This window comes from Bombina bombina, chromosome 6 (genome assembly GCF_027579735.1).
Source record: "Bombina bombina isolate aBomBom1 chromosome 6, aBomBom1.pri, whole genome shotgun sequence".
NCBI lineage: Eukaryota > Metazoa > Chordata > Amphibia > Anura > Bombinatoridae > Bombina > Bombina bombina.
In genome coordinates, this window is record NC_069504.1 from 1,059,305,646 (window position 1) to 1,059,330,687 (window position 25,042).

At 40.0% G+C, this 25,042-nt stretch overlaps 1 protein-coding gene across 15 annotated transcripts in view; it reads right to left on the reverse strand.

Annotated features, from left to right (window-relative positions):
- Positions 1-25,042, reverse strand: part of MICAL3 (microtubule associated monooxygenase, calponin and LIM domain containing 3) — an 809,998-nt gene that overhangs the window by 126,124 nt on the left and 658,832 nt on the right. For all 15 annotated transcript variants that reach the window (XM_053718886.1, XM_053718885.1, XM_053718900.1 and 12 more), the window contains 2 exons: positions 5,787-5,894; positions 4,595-4,688 (listed from right to left, as the gene is read on the reverse strand). In XM_053718886.1, coding sequence (XP_053574861.1) covers positions 4,595-4,688; positions 5,787-5,894 — 202 coding nt within the window. The remainder of the gene's footprint in view (positions 1-4,594; positions 4,689-5,786; positions 5,895-25,042) is intronic.

Here is a 25,042-nt window from a genome sequence, read left to right on the forward strand (position 1 = left end):
GCGGAAGCAGTGGATGCATTGTCACTTCCTTGGAAGTATCATCCTGCTTATATCTTTCCGTCTATAGTTCTTTTTCCAAGATTCTAAAGGAACGTTCGTTTATTCTGCTGGTGGCTCCAGCATGGCCTCACAGGTTTTGGTATGCGGATCTTGTCCGGATGGCCACTTGCCAACCATGGACTCTTCCGTTAAGACCAGACCTTCTATCGCAAGGTCCTTTTTTCCATCAGGTTCTCAAATCCTTAAATTTGAAGGTATGGAGATTGAACGCTTGATTCTCAATCATAGAGGTTTCTCTGACTCTGTGATTAATACTATGTTACAGGCTCGTAAAACTGTATCTAGGAAGATATATTATCGAGTCTGGAAGATTTTCATTTCTTGGTGTTTTTCTCATCATTTTTCTTGGCATTCTTTTAGAATTCCTAGAATTTTACAGTTTCTTCAGGATGGTTTGGATAAGGTTTATCTGCAAGTTCCTTGAAAGGACAAATCTCTACTCTTTCTGTTCTTTTTCACAGAAAGATTGCTAGTCTTCCTGATATTCATTGTTTTGTACAAGCTTTGGCTCATATAAAACCTGTTATTAAGTCAATCTCTCCTCCTTGGAGTTTAAATTTGGTTCTGGGGGCTCTTCAAGCTCCTCCGTTTGAACCTATGCATTCGCTGGACATTAAATTACTTTCTTGGAAAGTTTTGTTTCTTTTTGGCCATCTCTTCTGCTAGAAGAGTTTCTGAATTATCTGTTCTTTCTTGTGAGTCTCCTTTTCTGATTTTTTATCAGGATAAGGCGGTGTTGCGAACTTCTTTTAAATTTTTACCTAAGGTTGTGAATTCTAACAACATTAGTAGAGAAATTGTGGTTCCTTCATTGTGTCCTAATCCTAAGAATTCTAAGGAAAACTCGTTGCATTCTTTGGATGTAGTTAGAGCTTTGAAATATTATGTTGAAGCTACTAAGGATTTCCGAAAGACTTCTAGTCTATTTGTTATCTTTTCCGGTTCTAGGAAAGGTCAGAAGGCTTCTGCCTTTTCTTTGGCATCTTGGTTAAAATCTTTGTTTCATCATGCCTATGTCGAGTCGGGTAAAACTCCGCCTCAAAGGATTACAGCTCATTCTACTAGGTCAGTTTCTACTTCCTGGGCGTATAGGAATGAAGCTTCAGTTGATCAGATTTGCAAAGCAGCCACTTGGTCTTCTTTGCATACTTTTACTAAATTCTACCATTTTGATGTGTTTTCTTCTTCTGAAGCAGTTTTTGGTAGAAAAATACTTCAGGCAGCTGTTTCAGTTTGATTCTTCTGCTTATAATTTCAGTTTTTTTCATTATAAGATTTAAACTTTATTTTGGGTGTGGATTATTTTCAGCGGAATTGGCTGTCTTTATTTTATCCCTCCCTCTCTAGTGACTCTTGCGTGGAAGATCCACATCTTGGGTATTCATTATCCCATACGTCACTAGCTCATGGACTCTTGCTAATTACATGAAAGAAAACATAATTTATGTAAGAACTTACCTGATAAATTCATTTCTTTCATATTAGCAAGAGTCCATGAGGCCCACCCTTTTGTGGTGGTTATGATTTTTTTTTGTATAAAGCACAATTATTCCAATTCCTTATTTTTTATGCTTTCGCACTTTTTTCTTATCACCCCACTTCTTGGCTATACGTTAAACTGATTTGTGGGTGTGGTGAGGGGTGTATTTATAGGCATTTTGAGGTTTGGGAAACTTTGCCCCTCCTGGTAGGAATGTATATCCCATACGTCACTAGCTCATGGACTCTTGCTAATATGAAAGAAATGAATTTATCAGGTAAGTTCTTACATAAATTATGTTTTTCTTTAATTCAGCGGGAAATGACGAATTTGGGGTTACTTTGCAATCTGGGTTAGCTAGCTGTAAATAAGTTTTGGCTCTAGTCTAAGCAATCACTGTGTATGTTGACAAGAAATTTGCAGTATGTTGCAGCACATTTCAGTTTACTGTTTTTGAGCTTCAGCTTCTCTAGAAAGTGTGCGATAAGCACAATGTTCTGAGGTATTTTAGAGCAAAAGCAAGTTAAATAAATAATAAATGTTTATTACAATGTTGTTTAATCATTATTGGGATAATAAACATCTCTTGCTTTGGTGTAAAATTTGTGGTTTGTCCCTTGCTCCTTAGAGAGGCCAAAAAGCGATACTTAGACCTTCACATTGCTGCAAATTGCTTAAACAAGCTTTGTGATTTGCTGCATTTGCAAATTACAGAATTTGCTTTTTGGTCTCTCAAGGCATTGAACAAACCAGAATTCTTATACAAAACAAGAGCTGTTTAATGTAATTTTAATTTGTATTTAATAATACATTAATGGTTTAATTTTTCTAAAGGAAATCTGCTGGGGGGGGGGGGGGGTACACCATATTTATATTCACATCCAGTCTGGCACATGTATATATTGCACTGAGAAATTTAGGTTAGCCACAGAGTGCAGAGAATGACTCATGGAACAGCACGACTAACTTTACCTAAAATCTGCTTTGGTAATGGATTTGTCATTGAAGCCTTTTTTTTTTAATTTGAATTCGTTGTAAAAAAAATAAAGACCAGCTTTGTTTAGTTTTGCAATAATTTAGCAAAGTAATATATATATATATATATATATATATATATATATATATATATATATATATATATATATATATATATATATATATATATATATATATATATAAAAGGTTATTTATGCCCTATTCTCCAAATAATCAAAAGAAGCTCATACATGGGATTCTTTTACCAGTGAAGAGGAAATGCTTCAGTATTTGTTTTATCGGGATGGTTTACACATTTTTTATATATAGAATTATACAGAGACGCACCTAATTGAAAACCATGATCAGTCTTAAGATGAAGTCTGGCGATTGAAGTTCAACAGCTCATTTTAAAACTGTGAATTACTTATGTATAATAAAGTCTCATATTTATTAACTGATCAAGTTAGATGGACAGTATAGGACAATTTAATGAGTTATTTAAAGGGATAGAAAGGTCAAAATTGAAATGTGTGTGGGTGAATTTTAATTTGAAATAAGCATTTTTTTAATATTCTTCCATTAGCAAAAATGTTATTCTGTAGCATATTCACATATGCTGTGAGGACCTGTGCACCAGTATTCAGACACTACACCTAAGAGAGTGGCAGTGGTGTGTATTGCTTCTGAAGATGTCATTTGTGTCATACAATCCACTGCTGACTCGCTGAGGTTGGTGTTTGAATACTAGTGCACGTGGCCGTCACAGGATATGTACATATGCTGCAGGAAAACAGTAATAATTTACTAGAAGCATTTTTTGCTAATGGAAGTATATTGCAAAAATGCTTATAATTTAAATTGAAATGCACCAATACAAATGTAATGTTTGACCTTTCTATCCATTTAAATAAGTACATCATAGTAATAACTATTTATTTATTTACTGTTTTTTCTACCCCAGAAGATTTAAAGAGCTTTAGGGCATTACAATTTCTAAATAGTTGTTATATTTATTCAGCTATAAGGGACATTAATCAATCAAAACAAAAACAAAACAATAGCAAGGTTAAACATTTCACCCTTATCTTGCTATTGTTGTTTATGTAAAAAAATCAATCCTGTTTGTTTTCTTCCTTAAATGACAAAGATGCTGCAACTAAAGCAACTCTCTTAAAGGGACATTATACAGTACAATTGTCTCCCCTTTAATGTGTTTTTTTTTCTGCTGGAGTTTATTTAATTGTTTGCAAATGGATCCTTTAACTTTATTTTTTTGGAATAGCAGTTTTTGTCTATACACACCACCACCTACACTGAAAATATGAATAAAAACGTATTCTCTATAAAAGTTATGCAAACAGAAGACAATATGACTGATAAATATCCCAGTGTAAATAGGCGTAATAAGATGGTTGTGTTAAGCCATAATTATTTTTACTTGCAGTCTCAGACCATTTTTATTGGTGTGATCATTTTAATGAGCAAAAACAGCTATAATAATACAAAAACAATCACAAATGAACAATTTCTCATACATTTAATATTCTGCAGTAAGTATAATAAGTCATTTGGAACACATTAAGGAGAAACACATTTTAAAGTAAAGTGTCCCTTTAAGTAAAAGGGACTACTATGCCTCTACCTAAGCTATTTCAAATTGTAATCTCAACCTTCTACAATTCAAAATGCAAACTTTGCACACTTGAATTTTAAACACAACAGGATTGTTTTCCCTAAATAATAATAAAAACAAAAGGTAGGAAAATGAGAATTTTTTTTTTTGTACTGCTTTACAATTTCTGGTCCTTGCAGAATTCTTTCCTACCATACCGGTCCGTGAAATTGCTTTAATCAGGGGTGGGGGGACCTTTTAAACTACCATGATGGATGAAAGGAGAAATTAATTGGCGCAAAGTGGCCGACTGCTTTTACCTTAAAACACAGCAAAGTTTGTTTGCTTTGAGGTCACATTTTATCAAGCTCATTAACTTAAGTCACCCAAACTGCTGCATGACAATTCAACAGCGAATGGGTTAAACGCTACACATACACTTTTTAACTGAATTAGTGAGGTACCTGCTTCTCCTCGAAGTGCTTTCTCCACGGCCACTCCTCTTTCTTCAAGTTGCCGCTGTTTCTCCTCAACCTGCTCCAGCTGACGCTGAATAATCTGCAATATATCCAAACAAACAAAGCTGTACCTCTGTCAAAAGCACACAAACGTTTACTATTGGTAGACACAGGTTGTTTGCAGAGTACCTTCATGACACTAGCAGCACATACATATATTACACTAGTGCAGTTAAAAGCAGCTGAGTGTTTAAAGGGACGTGGGAGTCAAAAATAAACTTATGATTCAGATAAAAAAAATAATAATGTGGTTGTATTAAATAAAAATATGCATTTGCATTTTAGAACATAAAACACTTTTTTTTTCAGTTTTTGCCGCAGCTATCTCATATGCCATGAATTATAAATGTAATAATGGTTTATTGTGAATCTGCTGGGCCTGCTGAAATAAACAATAAATAATTTGTGTGGGTCATTCACTGATATTGATTTACAATAGGGTTTAAAGGGACACTAAACCCAAATGTTGTCTTTCATGGTTCAGATAGAGAATGCAATTTTCTAATTTACTCCTATGATGATTTTTTCTTTTTTCTCTTGCTATCTTTATTTTAAAAACAGGAATATAAAAGCTTAGGAGCTGGCCCATTTTTGGTTCAGAACCTGGGTTGCATTAAATGTAGCCACCAATAAAGCAAGCACTATCCAGGGAACCTAAAATGGGCCGGCTCCTAAGCTTTACATTCCTGCTTTTTAAATAAAGATAGCAAAAGGAACGAAGAAAAATTCATAATAGGAGTAAATTAAAAAGTTGGTTAAAACTGCTGCTCTTTCTGAACCATTAAATATATATATATTTTTTTTTGGTTTAGTATCCATTTAAATGTAGGTAGCAAAAAAGCACAAAATTGGCTCAGCACCGGGATGCAAAAAAGCCTTAGCAGCGAAAGTGTTAAAGTCTAATAGTTTTTGTGAAGCCTTTACTATCAACATCAATCATTAAAGGGACATTAATGCAAACACAACAACAACCATGCAGTTCTCAAGAAGCCCCTGAGCCTACCAAAGTATATACTTCAATTAATAACTAGACAAAAGTATATTTAATAACTGGAAACTTCTTTTTTAGATGGTCTCAAAAATAAGGTCTCTGTGCTCATTACATTGCTTTAAATGCGTGAATCCTTAGCCAACCTACCTGCGCTTTGTGCAACCTCTTTAGCTCCTCCTGCTTGGCCTGCCTCCTAGCAGCCTTCTGCACACGCCGCGTCAGCTTTGCATTCAGCTCCTCATCAGTGTAGTTTTTCTGTAGAGAGCCAGAACTGTCAGATCATATCTTCTACTCAAGCAAGTCCACCTACAAGCACCAACTACTACACACCTTTAAAGAAGATTTTAGCAACCCCTTAAAAGTTAGACATTTTCATAATTCTACTGTGTTTCTTCTCTAGAAGGTCAAGATTTCAAATTACATCTTATTTCTAAGGCTTTTGTAACAGCACAATGTATTGTGGATCAGTTTAACTGTCTTCTAGAGCAGTGTTTCCAACCATGGTTATCAAGTACCCCCAACAGGCCTGGTTTTCATTATAGCTGAACCAGTGCACAGGTGAAGTAATCAGCTGATCAATAACCAATCAGGACTGTTGGGGGTACTTGAGGATCGCGGTTGGGAAACACTGTTCTAGAGAATACTTTCAAACTACTATTTATGTTATAAGAAACTAGTTCCAAACATGACATATAAAACTGTTAATATACATAAAAGAAGTAAAAATAATTTTATTGCTTCAGCATTAATAAATAAAAACCTATTAGAATTAAATGGGACAAAAATGTAGATACTATTTAAACTTAAGCTGTTTCATTACAATCTTCATATTTATGTGTAGGTTTATGCAATTTATTGTTTCAAAAATGTTGAATTACTTGTCTGTTTCCATCAAGTAAATGTATTTCTGCCTGAGTGGAATTCTTTACGCGGGTGATACCACCACAGCAAACACCAGATATATCATACATGTCTACAGAAAAGCCATAGTGACTTCCACAAAAACTATTATAAATTGACCACCTTTATTCCTGTATAAAGATATACCATGTGCAGACATTTTCAATCTAAGGGCCTGATGATCAAAAACTTGCCGGCATGGAGAAGAATCTCGCCAATTCTTTTGGGGTTATTTTTGAGCATAAATTTGCAATGTAGGCGTCTCTCCTTCATATCCAGAACTCCACATAGAGAAAACATATTATGCTTACCTGATAATTTTCTTTTCTTCTGATGGAAAGAGTCCACAGCTGCATTCATTACTTTTGGGAAATAAGAACCTGGCCACCAGGAGGAGGCAAAGACACCCCAGCCAAAGGCTTAGATACTCCTCCCACTCCCCTCATCCCCCAGTCATTCTGCCGAGGAACAAGGAACAGTAGAAGAAATATCAGGGTGAAAGGTGCCAGAAGAATAAAAGGACGCCCCACATAAGTTACGGGTGGGGAGCTGTGGACTCTTTCCATCAGAAGAAAAGAGAATTATCAGGTAAGCATAATTTATGTTTTTTTTCTTAAATGGAAAGAGTCCACAGCTGCATTCATTACTTTTGGGAATACCCAAGCTATAGAGGACACTGAATGCCAAGACAAGAGGGTACAATAGGCGGCCCATACTGAGGGCACCAGGCCTGAACCTTTACCCAATAAAAAACCCTGCTTCATCCAAAGCCAAGAACATTTTGAAAGGAAAAGCCCCAAGGACACTCACAGCTATTCCAGAAGCCAAACTAGAGACCGCAAAACGGACTTGACTGTGCTAACAGTCCTCCAGGAGACACCGTCGCCCAACAGACGGTCCCCAACCAAGTCACCCCCTACTAATTAAGGGAACATTAGCCAAAACCCCCAAGGGGACAAGGCAAGGAGAACCGAGGAAACCAAAAGGTCCCCTCCAAAAAAGAACACCTCCAATAGTGAGCCCAACTCACAAAGACCCAAAGGGGCCCAAACTGGAAAGAAGGCCACACCTAAACCAGCAAAACCCGGGATAAACCCGGGCACAGAGACAGAAAAGACTTCTCTCCAACATCCTGCAAGTGCTGAATGCAACCAAAAAAGGCAAAGTCCTCCAAGCATCGGAACAGAGAATACCAAAGTATTCAACCACAAAAAAATGTGAAGAGACTCAGTCGGAAACCCCAAATTGAAGAACCCAGAGTCCATAACAGGATGACACAAAGGGTACTTGCGAGGAGGAAGAAGCAGTCAAGCAGAAAGCAAACTGCAAAAGCAGCCCTCATACAGAGGGCACGCTCCAGGCAACGCAACCTAAGCCGCCAGACCCACACACAGGTCACTAAAAAAGGGGACACAAAACCTCAATCGAGGCCCCCCAAGGAGGAGAGTATACCTTCAGAGCCCGAAGGAAGAGGAAGCTTCCTCCTAAAAAGCAAAGGAGCAAGTTGAAAAGGAAATCCATATCCTAGCAGACTGAGCTAACGGCTATCCTGACCTGCAGACCCCCACTCAGCTGTACCAACCCAGCCTCAGGGATCCCTAACCGGGGAACAGAAGAATCCCGAAACTGGTACAGGAACGAGCGTAAGGATAGCACAGCCATCACCACGGAGTACAGATACAACCCGACTCCGAAACAGACGACAGGACCATAGACCTAAGGATCTAACAAAAAAAGGCCCCATAAGTCTGACTTGGAGCCAGCAAGACCCCAGGGGGAACCCATACCCCCTTTCCGCCTCCCAACCAGGAGAATCCCCAATAAAGGACTCCATCTCCATAGGGAGGAGAATATCCCCTAAAGAAAAGGGATGAGGCCAGAAAGGCAACAACTGTCCTCAAGGCCCAAAGCCACCGGCTAATGGGAAGATAAATCCCAAAGACGAATGTCCTAGAAAAGAACCCCCCTACAAGTGGCTCGCCAAGCAGAGACACAGCCAACCCATTCGCCTGCAGAGTAAGGAATCCACGGGTTACACTGGCAAGCTGACCAAGGGAATGCAATCGTAAGGTGCACCAGAAATGGACATCCAGCTGGGTATGAACCAACAATCCTTGAGGCGCAAGTCACAAAGCTAACCCTAGAGCACCTGGGCTGCTCTGTTGCAAAGAATAATAAATACTCTGAAAACCTGGTCATCATGACCAGGTCAGAAAGATGGAGCAAGGACATAGCCGAAGTTCCCACGACCAGCCCTGAGATCCAAGACTCCAAAACAACCCAAGACTGCGTCAGAAAAAAGGCCAAGCAAAGCCATAGCAATCGTAAGTCTCAGGTAGAAAAACAGGTCCGGACACCTAATAGTTCAGGCAACCTTAACCTAGAACTAAATACCCCACCTGGCCAAAAAGCCAGACACCAGGGATATGAATGCATATCCAGAGAATCTGGATAGGGAAAAGAATTCGAAAGCCACGACGAAAGGAAGGAACCACCCCTAGCGAAGTTTAACGCTCCAAGGAGCAAAGCTAGAAGTCCTATGAAGAGACTTCTCAAGGCCTCATTACAACATAAGGGATACCTCGAGGTCAAAAAACCCTTCTAGCAGGGCTAGTCTCCTCATCACCTCCACACCAGCAGAGGACACAGGAAAGAGACAGGCGCTAAGCCTTCCCAGCTTCGGGAAACCCCAAGCTAAACAAAGTCCCCACAGGGATCAACCATCACCCGGAATACAGATCCCTAAAAGGAAATCCAACTCACCCTGGGACAATGGAAGCAGACCCAAAGGTCTCATCACTCAGACAGTACACGTCAAGAGTCAAAGCTGTGTCTAGATACACTATAAATAGAGTATGCGCACCCCTGCAAGGTGCCAAGAGCTGCACTGGTTTCAAACTGAAAACACTCCGCAGGCTAGAAAGCCTAAACTAATACAAGCTGTTGGATCAGGCCCACAAGGGCAATCCAGATCCCTAAAAACGAAGGCCAAACCGCTCAACCTGCAGCAATGGGGCACTAAGCCCTCCAACCCTCCACCGCATGGGGGAGGAAACACTATGTATCTGAAGATATCAGATGTCAGATAGAGTGACGCAGCGGAAAAAACTCCCCTGACCCGGTCATCTATGACTGAAGGCTATAAGGACTGAAAGAATCCCACCCGCCCTACGGACCCACGGGTCCTCTCGAGTGCTTAGTTGAACATGAAAACCAATGATAACCTGAGCACTCGGCGCATCTACTGTACCAGCTGAGCAGAACAGCGCCACGTGTCTGAACAGCCACAAGACCGAACGAACCCAACAGGACCAGCCTCCACTTAGGGTCCTAACCGGCAAGCTGCAAAATTCTCCCTTATAGGGGAGAAAAAACAGACATTATAACATAGGACTAACGTGTCCAAAACACTTCAGAAGAAGAACAGAGTATTGATCCCAGAAGGTTCCCGAAGGAAAAAAAAAAACAAATAAGACATCCTATCGGATATAAATAAAATATAAGGCATCCCGGAGGTTAAGGCCAAAAAAAAAAACACAGGCCTGTCCGCAGAACCAGCCAAACAGAGCCCTATCTTTAAAAAAACTGGGAAAGATCTCAATCAAATGACAATAAGGAGATTACTTCATCCCCACATGTCTAATGAGGTGCACCATTCGAATTAGCAAACTGAAAATCCCAGTATCTGGTAACGATAGGGTCATTTAATAACTGAAAAACATGTCTGAGCAATAGGCGAAGGCGCGCCATCCTGTAACGAAAGGCACAACACTCAGGGACAGTTACACCCGCGGGGAACTGTAGAGGCCCTCCCCAAGACGGAAGGCCCGGGACAATAGGGCACAAGAACATTCTCAAATAAACGTCTGGACTCTGCAGACGAACAATCGCCAACATTATGTGGAAGCGAAAACGTGCTGCAACCTCCGGGGGGAACACGCCACCCTGCATGGAGGAATCAGAAAATGGGTTACCCGCATGTGTAGAAGTATGAATTGGTAGGGAACTCGCCTCTCGGAGGACAGGACCCCCAGAGGTGGATGGCTCAGCTGTCCCTTGATTCCCTGAGCCCGAGGAACAAGGCGTTCTAAAATGGCATATGAAAAAAAAAAAAAAAACTGGTTGACGTGTCAACGAGGCCAGTCCGGATTCGTCACCGGACACAGAATCTGAAATCAAAATAGTCTCAGTATCAGAATCCTCCGTAACTGAATCAGAAATTAGCACAGTCTCAGCATCAGAATCCTCCATAACTGATAGAGGATATATAAATATGGACTAAAGTAGTAAAACAAAAACGGCACCTGACACCCACAATGGCTGGGGCACTCACCACCTAGTATGACCAGACCCCTGCAGACTAGAATATTTCCTTCACCACATGGTCGGGAATGCGGAAATGGAAAACTTAACGTAACCACGCCCGAAACAAGGTGAACTGTACAGTCCACAAAAGCGCGCCCAACCAAAAGGCTGCGTCGCTTCCAAAGGCCTCAATGTTCCAAACCACGAACCCATAAACATCACACATAAGTAGGTTGAATCATATAACAAACATGATTATAAACCCCACTGTTCAATAAACCCCTCAGGAGATATTAACCCTTGATTCCAAGATACTAAAAGAGACTCACTGAGACCCTTATGACATTAGTTAGACCCGCAAGGTGGTAGCCTCTCGGGAAAACATTCACATTACAGTACATTGATGAATAAAGTAAAATGAAACAATCTTACTGGAATCTATGCCGTGGAACAGGAACAAGTGTGACGGATAGTAGCATTGCCTCCGCCATGGACTTGAGAGAAGAAAGCAGGCAGCGGAGCGAAGTTCGACAACGCTGATTGCTTGAGGAGCTGTTAACATGAGTTGGGATGGTTTCGCAGAAAGACTCTCCCTGCATCTCCAAGCCCTCACTGAGAGACTGACAGGACTACTTAAAACTCCTGTCCCATGCTGAAGAGTACTAGCCTCCATAAAAGACAAAAAACAAAAATTAAAAATTCTGACACTTCTCTGCCAACCTTCTGGGACGAAAGGCAAAGAATGACTGGGGGATGAGGGGAGTAGGAGGAGTATTTAATCCTTTGGCTTGGGTGTCTTTGCCTCCTCCTGGTGGTCAGGTTCTTATTTCCCAAAAGTAATGAATGCAGCTGTGGACTCTTTCCATTTAAGGAGAAAAACATAGGACAAAAGTCTTTGAGAGACCTTGCAGTACTGACAAGATGAATTTGATCATCTCGCCAGAGTGGAGAGGTTTAGATCATCAGGATTGTAGGGCCTGATTATTTAAAGCTCTCCGCTCTGGTGAGATTATCTAAGAACTCTTGTTCGTCAGTACTGAGAGGTCAATCAAACAATTTTAAGAAGGGCACGATTTTAGCTTGGGAGGATGTGAACAAGAGACACTAACATTATAATATAATGCTAAAAAACAAAGGTTTTGTGAGATTTCTCTCCATGCAGGTGAGTTTTTGAGCAAGTGTGAATAATGTGAATATATAAGAAACATAAGGATAGCATATAAACATGTAAAATAAATGCAATCTTGCTAGAAATAAATTAACTACACAAACCTTTTTGGAGACGAACACCAGAAAAAGAAAGAAATTTATACGTACAAATTGCTAGCCTCAAGAGCTAAGAAAGTGACGTGACACAACACAAACAGGATAGGGTATGCTAGAGTAGATGAAGGTGAATCAGTAAAGCACCATTTTTTACTTCTCTGCCAACTGAATCTGAGACAAAGTTTTGGAAAGAACGTTACTTTAGAAGTCAAGTGGTTAGTACTGTGAAGCACTTTCACGTTTTCTTAATTTTGTCCAACAAAAACAAATTTTATGCTTACCTGATAAATGTATCTTTCCAGATATGGAGAGTACACGACATTATCAATTACTAGTAGGAATATCACTCTTGGCCAACAGGAGGAGGCAAAGAGCACCACAGCAAAGCTGTTAAGTGTCACTCCCCTACCCATAATCCCCAGTCATTCGATAGAAGGGAAAATGGAAAAAAAGGAACACCACAAAGGTGTAGAGGTGCCGGAGGTTTAGTAAAAAATAACTTAAATAAAAGGGTGGGGTCGTGGAAACTCCATATCCGAAAATAAATAAATTTATCAGGTAAGCATAAATTTTGTTTTCTTTTCTAAGATATGGAGAGTCTACTACGTCATCAATTACTAGTGGGAACCAATACCCAAGCTAGAGGACACAGATGACTAGGGAGGAATTACAAGTCTGGCAGTCCTAAACAGAAGGCACCACCGCTTGAAGAATCTTTCTCCCAAAAGAAGCCTCAACCGAGGCAAAAGTATCAAATTTGGAAAAAGTATGCAGAGAGGACCAAGTTGCAGCCTTGCAAATCTGTTCCACAAAAGCTGCATTTTTGAAAGCCTAAGAAGAGGAGACAGCCCTCATGGAATGAGCCATAACTCTCTCAGGAGGCTGCTGACCAGCAGTCTCATAAGCAAAACAAATAATACTTCTCAACCAGAGAGAAAGAGACTCAACCAGAGAGAAAGAGAAGTAGCAGTAGCTTTCTAACCTTTACGCTTTCCAGAGAAACAAACAGGGCAAAGGACTGGCGAAAATCCTTCGTCGCCTGTAGGTAGAATTTTAAAGCACACACAACATCCAAATTGTGCAACAAACGTTTCTTATTAGGAGGAGGATTAGGACATAGAGAAGGAACAACCATTTCCTGATTAATATTTTTATCTGAAACCCCTTTTGGAAGGAAACCCATCTTAGTACTAAGAACCGCCTTATCAGCATGAACGATAAGATAAGGCAAATCATACTGTAAAGCCGAGAGATAGCGACAAGAATCAAAACCTTCCACGATAACAACTTAATATCTATGGAATGCAATGGCTCAAACTTAAGAACAAGGTTAGGCTCCAAGGAGGAGCAACAGACTTAAACACAGGCCTGATTCTGACCAGGGCCTGACAAAAAAATTGCACATCTGGCACATACACCAGACACTTGTGTAACAAAATAGATAATGCAGAAATCTGAACCTTCAGAGTACTGACTGACAAACCCTTCTCCAGACCTTCCTAGAGAAAAGACAAAATCCTAGAAATCCTGATTCTACTCCAAGAGTAGCCCTTGGATTAATACCAATAAAGGTATTTACGCCAAACCTTATGGTATATTTTTCGACTAACAGGCTTGCGAGCCTGGATCATGGTCTCAATGACCGCTTCAGAAAATCCACGCTAAGACAGAACTAAGTGGTCAATCTCCAAGCAGTCAGCTTCAGAGAAACTAGATTTGGATGAAGGAATGGACCCTGAGTTAGAAGGTCCTTCCTCAGAGGAATCCTCCAAGGTGGAAAAGATGACATCTTCGCTAGGTCTGCATACCAGATCCTGCAAGGCCATGCAGGAGCTATTAGAATTACATATGCTCTCTCCTGTTTGATATGAGCAATGACACGTGGAAGAAGAGCAAACGGAAGAAACAGGTATGATAGACTGAAATCCCAAGGAACCGCCAGAGCGTCTATCAGGGCGGCCTGCAGATCTCTTGACCTTGAACCATACCTTGGAAGCTTGGCGTTCTGCCCAGACGCTATAAGATCCAACTCTGGTACCCAACATTTGAGGGTTAACCTGGAGAACACCTCCGGATGGAGAGCCCAATCCCCGGGATGAAAAGTCTGTCTAGTCAGGAAGTCTGCTTCCCAGTTGTCTACACCTGGAATGTGGATGGCACATAGACAGCAACTGTGAGCTTCAGCCCACTGAACAATCCGAGGCACTTCCTTCATGGCTAAGGAACTCTGAGTTCCTCCCTGGTGGTTGATGTAAGCCACTGAGGTGATATTGTCTGACTGGAATCTGATAAACCAGGCTAAGGACAACTGAGTGCAAGCCATCAGAGCATTGTAAATCGCTATCAACTCCAAGATGTTTATGGGGAGAGCAGACTCCTCCCGAGTCCATAGTCCTTGGCCTTTCATGAGTCCCAGACTGCTCCCCAGCCCAGCAGGCTGGTGTCTGTGGTCACAATCACCCAGGGAGGTCTACGTAAGCAGGTGCCCCGAGACAGATGCTCCTGAGAAAGCCACCACGGAAGAGAATCTCTTGTCAACTGAACTAGATCTATCCTCTGAGACAGATCTGAATGGTCCCCGTTCCATTGTCTGAGCATGCATAACTGCAGAGCTCTCAAATGGAATTGAGCAAAGGCAATGATGTCCATGGAAGCGACCATCAGACTAATTACCTCCATACATTGAGCCACTAATGGCCGAACAGTAGACTGTATAGAGAGGAAGAGGAAAGAATTTTTGATTTTCTGACCTCTGTCAGAAATATTTTCATCAATAGGGAATCTATTATTCCCTTGTAGCTGGAACAAGGAAACTCTGTCCCAAATTTACTTTTCATCCGTGGGAACGTAGAAAAGACAACAAGATCTCTATATGAGTGTTTGCTTGTTGAAAAGATGGCGCCTGAACCAATATGTCGTCCAGGTAGAGCGCCACTGCAATTACCCGAGTCCTGATCACAGCCAAGAGAGCCCCCAGAACGCTTGAGAAAATTCTGGGAGCTGTGGCAAGGCCAAAAGGAAGAGCCATATACGGAAAATGTTTGCCAGAAAGGCAAATCTCAGGAACTTGTGATGATCCTTGTAGATGGGAACATAAAGATACGCGCCCTTCAGGTCTATGGTCGTCATGAACTGACATTCTTGGACCAAAGGAAGAATGGAACAAATGGTTTCCATTTTGAAGGACGATACTCTGAGACACTTTAGGTCTAAAATAGGACGAAATATTCCCTCTTTTTGGGAACCACAAACAGATTGGAATAAAATCCTAGGCCCTGTTCCTGTACTGGAACGATCACTTCCATGGAGAAAAGGTCCTGAACGCAGCTCAAGAACACCTCTTTTTTTATCTGGTCTGCAGATAATTTTGAGAGAAAGAACCTGCCCTTGGGAGGAAAAGTCTTGAATTCTATTTTGTAACCCTGAGATACTATGTCCACAGCCCAGGGATCTGGGACATCTTGTATCCATTCTTGACAAAATCGAGAAAGTCTGCCCCCCACATGATCCGAGCCCGGACTGGGGGCAACCCCTTCATGCTGACTTAGTCTCAGCAGGGGGTTTCTTTGATTGCTCCCCCTTGTTCCAAGACTGAGAAGGCTTCCAAGAAGACTTGGACTGTTCCTGTTTGGAAGAGGAAGACTTTTCTTTGAAGTTACGAAAGGAACGAAAATTACTTTGATGTCCTTTAGTTCTGTTCTTCTTATCTTGTGGTAGAAAAGACCCTTTCCCACTAGTAATATCAGAAATTATTTCTGCTAGACCCGGTCCAAACAAAATGAAGGAATTGGCTAGCCTAAGAGCCTTAATTCTGTCTTGGATCTCTTCCAAAGGAGTCTTTAACTGAAGTGAATCAGACAAGGCGTCGAACAAATAAGATGCCGCACTTGACACAGTGGCAATACAAACTGCAAGTCGCCATTGAAGACCTTGATGAACAAACATCTTCTTCAAATAAGCATCCAGCTTTTTGTCCATTGAATCCTTAAAGAAGCAACTATCCTCAATAGGAATAGTAGTTCTCTTAGCCAGAGTAGAAAAGCCTCTTCTACTTTAGGCACCGTGCACCAAAAGTCCCTAATGGAGTCAGCATCAGGAAACATCTTTTTAAAAGACAGGAGACGGGGAAAAAGTTATACCTGGCTTCTCCCATTCCTGTGCAATAATCTCTGTTGCACAGTCTGGAACAGGAAACACTTCCACAGAGGTAGAAACATCGTAGTATTTATTAAGTTTACTCAATTTGTTTAGGGTTGACAATCACAAGAGAATTGGAGTAGTCCAAAGTAGCCAAAACCTCCTTTAACAATACACAAAGGTGTTCAAGCTTAAATCTGAAGGTTACAACTTAAGCATCAGATGAAGGAATTATACTGTCTGAATCTGAGATTTCCCCCTAAGATGCTACCGACGTATCCTCCTCATCAGACTTATGAGGGAGAGCAACCTGTGTAGCAAAAGATGGAGTAGAAACCTTACTATCTGAATCTCTAATCTTCCTTTTGCGTTTTCCCTGTAGTATAGGGAAAGCAGATAATCCCGCAGATACCACAAAGATACCTGAGAAGCAAATTCTGCAGGCAAATAAACTCCTCCAGGAGGCTGAGAGGAACTGCAGGGCACTGTATGTGACGCCATAGTGGCTTGGGACGTTTGAGAAGAAAGCTGTGGCATTGCCTGAACAGCATCAATCTGAGAGACATTAGGCTCATTAGAAATAAAAATGTTGTCTTTACATTTCAAAGTTTTATTTAGAAATGAAGTACAAAATTGCATAGGCACCACAATCTGGTTCTCTAGACAAAGCAGACAATTGTCCATAGGCACAGCCTCCTGTTCCATGACCCACAATAGTTCTACCAACAATATGAGTAAAAATGAAAAGTGAAAAAAAATGACCTTACTGTCACTTAAAAATCTGCTGAAGGAACGCTATTCTAACAAAAACGATCTTTAACAAAAAGTAGGAGCACCTCTGCACCTCAGTCTTTAACTGAGGTGCCTACTTGCCCCTCCGGTGGGGAAATTAGCAGTAAGCCCAAATGAAGATTCACAAGAAAAACAGCCGTCTTACAGCACAATCCGTTCCGTGCAGACACCGCTCCAATTATACAGGATGGAAGAGGCGACCACATGATCGGCTGAACGAAACTGCGCCACTAATAATGCGTGAGCTCAAGCCGACTGCAAAAGTAAACTGACACCGTCAGAGTAAAGGCGCCAAACTCCTCTGTACTCTATCAGAAAAAGTATGACCTCTAAAAGCAACATGCCCCACAGTAAATTAGCAATGAACTGATCCACAAGCTCAATCTAATTCACATCATATCAGCTAACATGCATATAAAGTAAAGAACGCATGAGCCACAGCCAGTTCTTAAAGAATACATGAGCCAATGGTTAACCCCTTCAAACAATAAAAGTGATTAACCCCTCTCTGAAAACACATACATACAGTGCCTGCATCCAGCCTAAAGCAATCCTTCAACTAAGGATTATGTCCCAAGAAAATCTGCAGAGGGCTTATTTTATTAAACCTCTTCAGTGCCAGTCTCCCATCTAGAAGACAAACAGCACTTACCTGCAATTACAGCTGTCCGGCAGATAGACAGCTCACAAGGCATGAAAGGAAGCATACTCCTTACAGAGACCTGTGGAAAAAAGAAAGAACAGAGTAAACCTACTCTGGCTTTCTATGCCAGGGCAGCAAAAATGTTAGGAAAACGCAGTAAGGCCCACCTCACAAGTTACTAACTGCTTTAAAGCCACCACTACCCTACTGAAGAAATTAACGTGGATTACGGCTAGACCCAAAAAATCTCGCTTGTAGCGAAAGAAATCCAATTTTCTTCAGATACCAAAACTTTACCTCCTCCACTGACAAAGGCAAAGAGAATGACTGGGGATTATAGGTAGGGGAGTGACACTTAGCTTTACTGTACTGCTCTTTGCCTCCTCCTGCTATCCAGAAGTGATATTCCCACTATTAATTGATGACGTTGTGGACTCTCCATATCTTAGGAAAGAAATCACTATTATAAACATTCCTATTCTTTTTTTTTTTTTTTACCAACAGATAGGGAAAACAGCAAAAGTGCAGAAAATACATAAGAATTTAATGTATCAAAGTGCAAGAAAACACACCTAAACATTTTGTCAGTATATTTATGAAAATCTTAGTAGTGCTATCCAAATAATATATCATCTTATGGCAGGGTTATAATCCCAATACAAATAATAATTTTCCTTAAAAATAGAAACCCTTAACCAACATGCACCTACTAGACCATACAATTAATATAAATATCTGAATTCTTTTATTTAGTTAATATCCATAAACATATTGAAATATATTTGCAATAAAAGGAATATGAAATAATATTATATGCACTTGAAAACTATTTAAATATGCTATGCAAAGTTCATACACGCTTATCTTTTAAAACCAACCTTATTTATAAATAACCTTTAACATCCAAGCAATACAATTCTAAACTGTGCTCTTAAACAATAGGATATATATATATTCTGCTATTTAACTGCAATTTATCCTAATACAATAATTAACTTACAATATCAGAACTTGCACAGATGAGTTACTTAACAAATCAGATACAGATTTAAACAATATGTAGGTGGTGACTACCAATTTAAAATACAATATACACTTCTGAATTATTATTTTATATTTGCATTGATAACCAATTTAAGATTGGGATTAGTATAATAATACATAGGCTATGAAATGCTAACTTGAAAAACACACTGCTTCTTTAAATCTTTTAACTGTACTTTAAACTGCAGTGACTTTAAAATATCACATATAATTAGCAGCCCTTTTCTTATACTTTACCAAAATGATGTTCAGCTTCAAGACTTTTCCCACCTCATATAAAATAAGTGTAATTGCAATGGAAGAGGAGAAGTATGGCCCACTTTGTTTTATAGTTTGACTGTGTCCCACGCAAACAGTTTCAGTCAGTTAGAAAACTCAGCAGCCAGTCCCTTTTTTCCCTTCTGCATACAACTTATTGTCTAATCATAGGTGTGAAATATGGGTGGCCCTTCGAAACCTTGTCACTGCTATTGGCTCCCCTTGTGAGTGTGCGTTGCTAAGGAGATGCATTCTTTAACAGCCAATCATCTCCTGGCTGTAATACCTGTGTCGCAACACCGTACCTTGTCCATCGGGTGGCAGTATTACAAACAGCCAGCACAGAACAAATGCAGCATGACAAAAAAAATAAAAAAATACAGCTATACATTTAAACATCTTTCTTTAAAATGTGTAATAACTACCATAATTTTCTTCATATTAATAAGTTTGCAATACCAATCGCAGCTGGGTAAGATCACATTACCTCTCTGGTCATTTTGATATGAAACATGTGTCTAACATTATTTATATTGTATTATATTAATTTATACTGCCAATTATTCTGAAATTAATGGCATTTATACATTCTAATATGTTTTCTTTCACTTAATATAATATGTTCTATGTCTCCGACAATTTCTGCATATATGAATTGATGCCTGCAATAGAAATGGAAACAATTATTAGAAATGATCTAAGCATTCATATGTCTATGGTCCATCTGAAATAAGATTAAGTATTATTAATCATTTACTTTTAGGTCCACAAATATTCTTAAAAACCAGAGGCTAAGTAAGACCTTTTATGTTTTCAAAACATATATATCATTTCTTTTTTTTTTTTTAAATATTTAGTTATTTGAATCTCCAACAATCAAGTACATTCCACCTTAAAGTACCACGCAGGGTCCGGTAAACAGTAATATAGGAAGGACAAAGAAAGCAAGAAACAAAATACAGTATTTCTTATCATATAATATTCATAAAAAAACGATAAGGCCATAACCCTGCATCGGATTTTTGTACAAGGTGTTGGAAATATTTTCTACCTTTTTATCCCAAATCCCACCCTCCCACCATACCCCACATTCATCCAGGGGAAAAAGAGAGAGAGAAAAAAAAAGAAAAAAAAAAAAAAAAGGGGGAAAAAGAGAAACACCTCACCCCGTCCCTCTCCTACCCCCCCTCCCTATATATATCATTTCTATGTATATCTGAATTTATTTCCTATATAAATATCCCCTGCAGCAATTATCTATTTAATATAATGTGTTTAATTTCAATATATATAGCATGAATCATTTTAAACATACATGGAAAACTGGCATTGTTCCCTTTGCAAAATGTATTTAATTCTATTTGTGTCACCTTCCCCCTAGCTGTGTGTTTGCAACACATCTTACTTTGAAATCACAAGATTTAGGTGACAAATTCCAGAGAGCTCCCAAGCATATTCTCCACCCAAAACACAGATCATTTATTCTAAATAATCAAAGGGGTTTCCTGTAAGTACTATGCTTATCCAACTATTTTAGATTTTATCCTTTTAAGTGATTGTCTTAAATTGGGTAGACCAAATGTCTTAGAGTCATAAAACTCTGCATATAGTCAAATGAGCATGGTCACTGAGTTAGTTTCTTTTAGGAAAATTTGTCTGCGTGCTTACACAGCAGGAGGTGGTGCTTCAAAGGTTATGCTAACTCACAATTATGGTAAAACATGTTTGTATTTCCATCTAGGTAGCAAATGTTTTATGTCAAGCCTTTGGAGACATCCTGCCTGCATACTAAATGGGGGGAGAGCTAAACATGAGTGAAGTCAGTTTGTCTGAGAGGAATGAATCACTTTCTCCTGATCAGTGAAATATCTGATCAAAGATACAGATTTATTAATCTTGAAATATATGATTAAAATATATATATTTATTAACCTCACATATACCTTGACATAAATCCCCCTTCCAATTTCAAATAGATGTAGGACACATGTATTTGAATTGGCTTAAAGTCAGTGGTATTTGATGAGGATCAACCGTATACCTCATAGACAGTCTCTTATGTAGAAAGTTTGTTATTTTGAGCCTTCATGTTTATCAGCTAGGCATCTTTGAACTACAGTATGTCTTTAGTTCATTTGGGGATATGACACTTCATTCTCCCTCTATGACTTGTAGTTGGGATCTTGGATGACACGCTCGCAATTGATTGATATGGACCCATTTATCTATGAAACTTTCATTTTTGGGGATCCGTATTTTATAGGCCACTGGAGATATTTTGTCAGTAATGACAAAAGGACCTTTCCATGAGGGAAGAAATTTCTTCTCCCTAACCTGATCTCTTCCAAAGTTATAAAGATAAACTTTATCATTTATTTCATATTCCTTTTTGGACGTTTTGAGATCATAATAGGTTTTAGTGGCAGTTGCGGCTCTTTCTAAATGCCTTTGAGCAAATGCAAAGGCATATTGCAGGTGCTTTCTTAGGTTTTCCACATATTGATGTGTATTGGCAGCGTTTATCAAGTTTTGGTCTGATGTACGGTACAGTAGATGCTGAGGTAGAACCATTCTTCTACCAGTCATCAGTTCAAAAGGTGACATTTTGGTAGCACTACTTGGAGTTGCTCTTAATGCCATTAAGACTAGAGGTAGTTTTACATCCCAGTCTTTACCTGTTTCACTCACAAACGTTTTGAGGTTTTTAACAATGGACTGGTTGTAACGCTCTACACCACCACTTGAGGCAGCTCTATAAGCAATATGGAGCTTTCTTTTTACCCCTAGTATTTTCCACATTTTGGTCATCACTTCGCTAGTGAAGTGGGTCCCCCGATCTGACTCGATTCTTTGGGGCAAACCAAATCTGGAAAATACATGGTTGATGAGCAATGCTGCACATGTTTCAGCACTATTGTTAGGTGCACTAATGCACTCTACCCATTTAGTGAACAGGCATGTCACGGTTAACATGTATTTGTTACCTCTTGATGATCTTGTTACTGGACCAATAAAATCAATTTGTATATCTGACCATGGCATTACCATCCCCCTTTTCTGCAATGGTGCTCTATGCGTTGGTGCAGTGGGTTGAAACTGTGGGCAGATTAAACACCCTTGACAGTAGGTTTGAACATCTTTCAACATGTGTGGCCAAAAAGCGTAATCACGTAATATTTCATACGTGAGTTTGGCACCGCGATGACCAGATGTGGGAGCATCATGGGCATGTTGAAGCATTAGACCTCTGAACTTGGTGGCTACTACCCACTGCTGGATGCCAGTTTTGGAGGTTCTAATTAACAAACCATCCTGTAACTTGAATTGTGATTTAGATTTTATTAAGATTCTCAGATCTTCTTTGCCAATACAATCATCTTTTGAGATGGGGTTGCTTTCAGGATCTTCTATGTGTTTATCGAAGATGCCTACAATAGGGTCTTCTTTTTGACTAGTGATCAGGTCCTCACTAGGAGAATCCTGACTCCATTGTACCAAGTTAGGCTCACTCTGTTGTTTTGCCTGGTTTCTGGTAATGGCTTCTACCTGAATTGCACCCATTAAGTGGTCAATATTAAGGAGTTCTCCAGTTATGGCTCTTTGTTTGGCTAATGAATCCGCAAGGTCATTGCCTTCCTTATCAGGACCTAGAACTCTGGAATGACCCTTGGTCTTTTTCCAGTGTATGGTTAAATCATTGGATACCACCAGATTATCAATCTCGCAGAACAACTTGCCATGCTTGACTGGTTTGTTATTGCTTTTCTGCATGCCATTCCTTTTCCAAATTGGCAGGTATTCAACAAAACTGTCACGCACATAATTTGAGTCAGTTATGATCACAAATTCATGAATACCATGTTCAATAGCCATTTCAATGGTTTTGAAAACAGCAGTTAGTTCTGCAACTTGACTGGATCTTGGTCCAATGTTGAAACCTATAGATATATTTGGGAATCCATTTGCCCCAGTTATACCAATGCCAGCGACTAATCTGCGCTCATTATCAATAGTGGCATGGTAAGAACAACCATCAACATACACCCAAGGTAATGTTTGGCAATTTTCCTCATTGTACATTTTATATGGGGAAAGCAATTGTTCTTCCAGAAAATCATCTTCTGATAATTCTTCCCCAGGATCTCTAGCAGTACAGTCGTGGAGCTCAGCAAGCCCTTGTGCGACTGGATTCTTTTTATTCTGCTTGTAGCGAATTTCTAATGGCCAGCCTTGCAAGGAAAGGGTCCACGCTGTTATGCGGCTATTTGACAAATTCCCATCTCTTATTCTCTCACTTTGCAAATATAGCAAAGGCTGGTGGGCCGTTTCTACAATAATTTTCTCGCCCTGTATATAGCTGCAGAAATTTTGTAGAGCCCATACAGTAGATAAGAGGGCTTTTTTGCAATCGCTAAATCTTATTTCTACTGGGGATAGATTTTTGCTCGCATAAGCAATGGCTTTGTTCAAATTATCATGCTTTTGGTATAAAACAGCACTCATGCTTACATCTGTGTACCCTGTTTCTAAGTAGAAAGTTTTACCACCTTCAGGGTATGCTAAGCAAGGTGCTTGAGTGAGTTTTCTCTTCAGCTCTCTGATGGCTGTCTCTTGAGACTCACTCCAGTGCCATTTCACCTCTTTCTTTAGGAGAAGTAGTAGTGGTTTAGCTAATTCCGCATAATTATCAATGAATTTGCAAGAATAATTTGTCATACCCAGGAATGATCTCAATTCCTTTAAGTTAGTTGGGTTTTTAGAATTCACTATAGCTTCAACCTTTTTCTTCTGGGGATTTAATCCTTCAGAAGTAACTTCATGTCCCAAGAAGTTTACACGAGTGCGGCACCATTGAGCTTTTTGTAGGGATAATTTGACACCTGCCCTTTTAAGTTGGCTGAGGACGTGTTTAAGCTCTGCAACGTGTTTTTTAAAGTCTGTGCTTTTGATTAAAACATCATCAACATAAGATAAAGTCCCCCTTTCCAGTGCATCAGGCATAGCCTTATGCATGAATACAGCAAATTCATGTCCAGAATTTATGTATCCAAAAGGAAGTCTTTGAAATGCATATTGGACCTTTTGGAAAGAGAATGCCAGCTTATATTGGTCCTCTTCATGTACCTTTATGGTCCAATATCCCTGTGCACAATCAATGGCAGTGAATATTTTGGATCAAATACAACCAGGGTAGCGCTCAAACTCCGACTGTGTAGACAAACTAGGTCACGTGGTGCTCTTCACGTAGTCCACACACCCCCTTTGACGTTACTGTGACGTATCCGGATTCACTCAGCTGCTCCGGTGCAAAGGAAAAGAGCGCTCCATCTGCGCTCAGTAGTACAAATGTCCCAATAGCTTCTATTGCACCCAGTAGCAGAGAGACACAGGACACTGAAGATTATCATGCATTAACATGAGGAAACGCGTCTGACCCTGTACTTTCTTCTTTTCTGCTGCCTGTCATATGTGGCTACAGCCTTTTCCTGTTGTATCCAACTGTCAATGATGGTGTGTGTTTAAACCTTTGCAGTATACAACAATAAACAGGCATTTATCTACTCTGTTGAGTCCTGTGTCTCTCTGCTACTGGGTGCAATAGAAGCTATTGGGACATGAATATTTTGGATCCCTGCATTTGTGCTAGGCACTGGTCAATGTATGGTACAGGCCAGCCAGACATGTATACTCGTTTGTTTAGCGGTCTTAAGTCAGCACACAAACGCCATTGTCCATTGGGCTTAAGGACACCTAGAATAGGATTATTATAAGAGCTGTGCACCTGTCTGATAATACCTCTTTCTTCCACCCCGCTTTCACGGTCTGTATTCGTACTGAAAATCAAGATCAAGCGAGCTTTTGCCCTTCTGCTCTGTGGGAGGTTTCTGTCCTCCCTGAGCTCGCCTTAGGACACCTGCGTTACGGTTTGACAGGTGTACCGCCCCAGTCAAACTCCCCACCTGCCACTGTCCTCGGATCGTGTCGCGCCCGACGGCTGGGCCGGGCGCTTGGGTCCAGAAGCGAAATCCCCAGAAGAAAAAGGTTGAAGCTATAGTGA